This window comes from Poecilia reticulata, linkage group LG1 (genome assembly GCF_000633615.1).
Source record: "Poecilia reticulata strain Guanapo linkage group LG1, Guppy_female_1.0+MT, whole genome shotgun sequence".
NCBI classification, from domain to species: domain Eukaryota; kingdom Metazoa; phylum Chordata; class Actinopteri; order Cyprinodontiformes; family Poeciliidae; genus Poecilia; species Poecilia reticulata.
The window spans coordinates 6,780,082-6,785,540 of NC_024331.1; the positions used below are offsets into that span (position 1 = coordinate 6,780,082).

The following is a 5,459-nucleotide window of genomic DNA, read 5'->3' on the forward strand; positions in this document are numbered from 1 at the left end:
TCCATTAAAATACTTAAAAATTTATTTACAAATATTTTTCAAAAGATATTAGTCTAAAATGTCAAGCTAAGGATTTCCCCCTTCTTTTTTTAATGTCAGAAATCAAAGTGAACAAGTTAAAACTGGAAAGTGCTTTTGTCTTCAGGAATGTTGAAGGCATAGGAGTCCTGAGCAGCATCAGGAGCCAGAGGCTCGTCTGCATTCTGAAAGACAAAAAGAACGAGAGCCAAACGGTATTAATAAACTAAATTAACAAAAAAAAAATAGTATTGTGGAACCTTTATACAAGACCCAGGGTTTCCTCCAGTGTATTGAAAGCCTGGTGGGCCACCAAGCTTTACTTGTGCCCCCACCAGGCTAAGCATTGCTTATATGAAGTCTTTTTAAAATGGTTGCATTTTTTAAGACTTTATAGTTGCTGTTCAGGTATTAATAATATTTCAAAAACACATAATCATCAAGTGATATTTTCAAATTTCATGTCAACTTTAAATATTTTTTAACTCAAAAACACAACAGGCCGCTGGATGAATGACTGACCTAGTGGCCCAACCACCAGGCTCAGCAAGTTTTCTGGGGGAAACCCTGAAGACCATATTACTAAATTAGTAGTCAATAAATTTGTTCTCAGTAGCTGTAAAACAAAAAATAACCGTAATGTTTGAAAACTGTATGAACTTAATTTATATACCGTTTTGCTTGGAACTACTGAGTTGAATTAACTTTTCAATAACATTCTAATTTATTGAAAAGTAGTCATTTTAAGTCAACCATCAAAAAAAAACATCTGTGGATCCATTACCTCAGATGAACAACATGTGATTTATGCATCAAAACGGATATCTTTAATCTTTATTTGATGTCATTAGATTCTATCAACATGGATCCTGCTGGTTAATGCATTTATAGACTGAAAACAGCTGGAATTCTCAGCTGTGATGCACTTTTTGGGTCAGAAATCAAGCTTTTAAAAATGATATTTTTCAGTACTGGATCTAATCGGTTATGAATTCCAACCTTCGGCACAATGCTCTGATTCATTCCAGCTCATCCTTTACTTTTGTGAAACGCTTTGAAGTTCTCAACAAACTCCAAAGTGAACTTTAATCATTTTCATTTCCAATCATCTTTTTGTAAAACGATAGAATATTTTCAGAACATCCCTTTTGACTAAAGACTAAAAATCCAGATTCTTATTGATACAATTCCTAAAGTAGTTATTGATTGTTTATCCACCAGACATTTTTTTTTCAGTTTTAATGTCTGTCTGGTTTGCTAGGACTGATAAACATTTTCCAACCCAACAGAGAGTCTGAACAAAACTACCTCTTCAGATAAGAACTTTTCAATAATTTTCAGGGCCGACTTGTAGATGGCTTCGTTGTCGTGAGTCTGCAGAGTCTCGATCTTGTCCAGCCCGCCCAACTCCTCGATCATCAGGCAGAGCTTCTCCATCTCGCCGGTGCTCTGGGCCATCTGGACAGAAATTGTTCAAAACAACAACAAAAAAGTTCAGAACTTCTCACTAAAACGAATAAACCTGCTTCATAAACGCGTTCTTTAAATTCAGACGGCTCAGACTGGTCACCTGTAGAATGTTGGAGACGGCCTCCAGGATCACCAGGATGGCCTTGCTGTCCTTCACAGTCAGCAGGTTGAGCAGAGGCTCCAGAATGTTGCAGTGGACCAGGTAGGCCACTTGGTCCACCGTTCCACCGCTGGTGTAATTGGTGACGGCCCACACGGCCTCATTCTGGGTCTTGTAATCTCCCTGAACACGTTAGCAGAAAAAACAAATGAGATGCTGGAAATTAAAAACATAGGGATGCACCGATTGCATTTTTAAAAAGCTTGACCCGCTGATTCCAATTGTGGCCGATGCACATTTTTTTTGTTTGAAATGTCGCTAAATACAGCAAGAAAGTTGCAGAGCTGACAACAGTCAGGTGACTATTGTTAACTGTAAATGTGCAGACATGACCTGGTGGGCTGGTCAGTCAGTCAAACATCTCTCACAGCAGAGCAGAAGAGGACAGTGGCAGATTTTTAGACCTTTTCTGAGGTAGAAAAGATCGGCTTCACATGCAAGTATCGACCGATCACCAATGTACTGAAGTTAAGGAAATCGGTGCCAATAAATCTGGTCAGTAAAAACTTTATTTTGTAGAGAAAAATCAAACAAATCTCATAAAATATACTCTCTTTCAGTGTATATTTCCAGTCTATGCAAGCGGGCTGAAAGGGAAACAGAAGAGCTGTGACATTTACAACAACAGACTGTGTTTTCACATTGTAGTTTACAGTAAAACACAAAATATCAACACAACATGAGATGTTGCTCTGAACTCCTGCATCCTGACCTGCTGTAAGACCTCCACCAGTATAGGTATCAGTCCGGCATTAATGACCTCCTGGATCTGGCTGCTCTTGCCGGCGGTGATGTTGGACACAGTCCAGGCCGCCTCCTTCTGGACGCTGGGCTTGTGGTGTCTCAGCAGGGCCGGGAACATTGCCAGGGCACCTGCGTTCAGCACACACTGGGTCTGCTCATCGGTTCCGGTCACAATGTTGCCGATGGTTCTTAGAGCTGGAGTCTTAGCAGGGAAGAGCGAGACGATTATTTCAGGAGCTGAAACTTAGCCAACGAGCACGAGTCGACTGAGGAAGTTTCTGAGGATTCATTTGTGTTCAGAAGGAGGAAATGAGAGTGAAAAGGCAAAAAGTCACCACTGCTGGATATTTAGTTACTGTCTTTAGAGAGACAAATCTATTTGTAAGAACATTAATGGACGTGTTGGAACCAAATGTACTTTTTTTCAGGGTTCCTACATGTGTTCATGTAGGAAGAGTTTAAATTGTAAGAATTTTCCAACTTTAAGAAATTCTAGACTGTACCAAGAAACATTTAAGTCTTCAAATTTAAGACTTTTTATGACCATTATGACTTAAATTTACAACCGTTTCATGACAGAGATGTACAAACCACAATATCAAATTTAATAGTGCCAGGTTTTGTTGCACAATGAAGCATTGTACTAGTTGGCAACAGACTTGAGTCAATGGAGAAGACAGACAAACATTGTCCAGCAAACTGCAGATAAATTTATACTTACCAAAGATGGACACAAAACACTAGCTAGTTAGCAAGGCTAGTTAGCGGTAGCCTCAACTGCCACTGTCACAGTACGTTATGAAGATGTCTGCAAACATTTGACTGATGGGAAAGTCCAACAAGAAAAATAAACTACATAGAACATACAGGATAAAATAGTCCTGCCACCACAAAATTTAAGACTCCATAACATATTTTTCTTAAAAATTTAAGACATTTAAAGGCCTTAAGTTTAGATGCACGAATTAAGAATTTTTACAGATGCTCGGATCCTGCATCCGACCAAGAACCATTTTGGATCCTTACATCCTGGACTTTCCTTTGTACAGTTAGCTCACAGAACCTTCTGCGCCACAAGCTAATCTCACTCAGGTCTTGTCTAAATCGTAAACGGACGTCAAGCTGGACGCCACGCACCACGATAGAGAGCTCCCCGCAGGCGAGAAGCTGCACGAGACGAGGGACTGGCCCGGCCTTCACCACCACCTCTATCCTCTCGTTGGAGTCGTTGGTCAGATAGGACAGAGCCCAGCAGGTGTCGGCCAGGACCTCGCTGTTGTCGTGGTGGAGGAGCTTCACCAGAGCAGGGAGCATCTGCTGCACGGCGGCCAGGGGAGGGGCCGGGTTCTTGTGTCGACACAGGTTGGAGAGCGTCCAAGCCACGTTGAGCAGGTAGGCAGGCTGATGCAGAGGGTTAAGAACGGCGCAGTTATTATTATTATTCATTCATGTCAGATACTGGACAGACTGTAAAACAATGGCATAGTACACTGAAAAAACACAACATCTTACCCAGTATTTGGTTGAGTTTCTAGTGTACCGTATTTTCCGAGCTATAAGGCGTACCGGATTATAAGGCGCATAGAATAGACGCTACACTAGAGGCTGGAGTTATGTTATGCATCCACTAGATGGAGCTGCACTAAAGAGAATGTCAACAAAACAGTCCGACCCGCGACTGGGCCGGGGCGTGGCCGGACGATGGTCACCCTTCTCCATTCGTGCACAGCATGTTTGTGGAGAACGTGGTGCTAAATGACCTGCAGACGACCTGATTCTAGACGGTCGGTAGGTAGATAGGTCAGTCAAACTTTATTAACAAACCAGCGTTCTGACAACTATCCCAGGATGCACCGCGCGCTTCTTCTTCTACGGGAGAAAATGAAGTCTGCGCTTACCAGCGGCTGCTAGACCTGTTGTGGCTCAATATTGGTCCATATATAAGGCGCACCGGATTATAAGGCGCACTGTCGGCTTTTGAGGAAATTGAAGGTTTTTAGGTGCGCCTTATAGTGCAGAAAATACGGTAAATATCTTAGTCCACTTAAAATAAGACAAAACTAACTTACAAGTAACTTTTCACCAGAAATATGAGCTTGTTGTAACTCAATAATTCCTTAATATTCGTGAAACAGTACTTGTTCCAAGGACAAATTATTTCAATTATAAAATGGAAAATTATTTGCTAAATATGAAATAATCTGCCAATGGATTTAAGTACGTTTTTTAATCAATATTAAAGAAATGACTTAAAATAAGCTCCTATATCTTGCTGAAATGTTACTCTCAAGTTAGTTTTGTCTTATTTTAAATCTACTAAAAATATTTGCAATAGAAACCAGTCCAAAAATACTTGGTAAGATTTTGTGCTTTTACAGTGCGACATGAACAATTACAACAGGGAAGAACAAAATAAATCAACTGATCAATAAATTGGCCCTGATTTTGTTCATTATAGGTGATCTGCCAGAAAACTGCAATCGAATGCAAACAATGTGAACAAACACACACGGGAGCAACTTACAGGTAACACGGACAGGTCAGAGGTCGTCACCAAGGCAAGGAGAGGCTGAAGGACGCCGTGTTTGATGACCAAGTCTCTGCCGTTGGGTCCGTCGCCTAAATTCAGCAAAGAAGATCCAGTTGGTCACGTTAAATCAGGAGAGTTACGGAGCACAAACGACTTGATTAGGAAGCTGTAAGTTAGTTTAAGTGTGTTGAGGGTTTCAGCAACACACTTTAAGTGAAACAATAATACATAATGTCTTTCAAAACTATTCACATGTCTTGAACTTAGTTTTTTTAACCTTAATGTTTTTCACTGATACTTTATGCATCGGAATGACAAAAATAGCGCATAAGTTTGAAGTGAGAGGAAAATGACAAATAGACGTTCGATTCCCTTTAGTCATATTACTAAATAAAATCCTGTATAAGCAATTGTTTATTGATTTTTTTTTATTAATCTGATGTCCATCCATCCATCCATCCATCCATCCATCCATCCATCCATCCATCCATCCATCCATCCATCCATCCATCCATCCATCCATCCATCCATCCATCC

General features: G+C 40.5%; 1 protein-coding gene across 1 annotated transcript in view; it reads right to left on the reverse strand.

Moving 5' to 3' along the window:
- LOC103471878 (importin subunit alpha-1) overlaps positions 1-5,459 on the reverse strand; it is a 9,093-nt gene continuing 3,634 nt past the window's right edge. Inside the window, exons 5-10 of the mRNA XM_008421178.2 lie at positions 4,917-5,011; positions 3,530-3,793; positions 2,361-2,594; positions 1,589-1,771; positions 1,327-1,476; positions 1-203 (exon numbers count right to left, since the gene is read on the reverse strand). Of these exons, the coding sequence (XP_008419400.1) occupies positions 117-203; positions 1,327-1,476; positions 1,589-1,771; positions 2,361-2,594; positions 3,530-3,793; positions 4,917-5,011 (1,013 nt within the window). The 3' untranslated portion in view covers positions 1-116. The remainder of the gene's footprint in view (positions 204-1,326; positions 1,477-1,588; positions 1,772-2,360; positions 2,595-3,529; positions 3,794-4,916; positions 5,012-5,459) is intronic.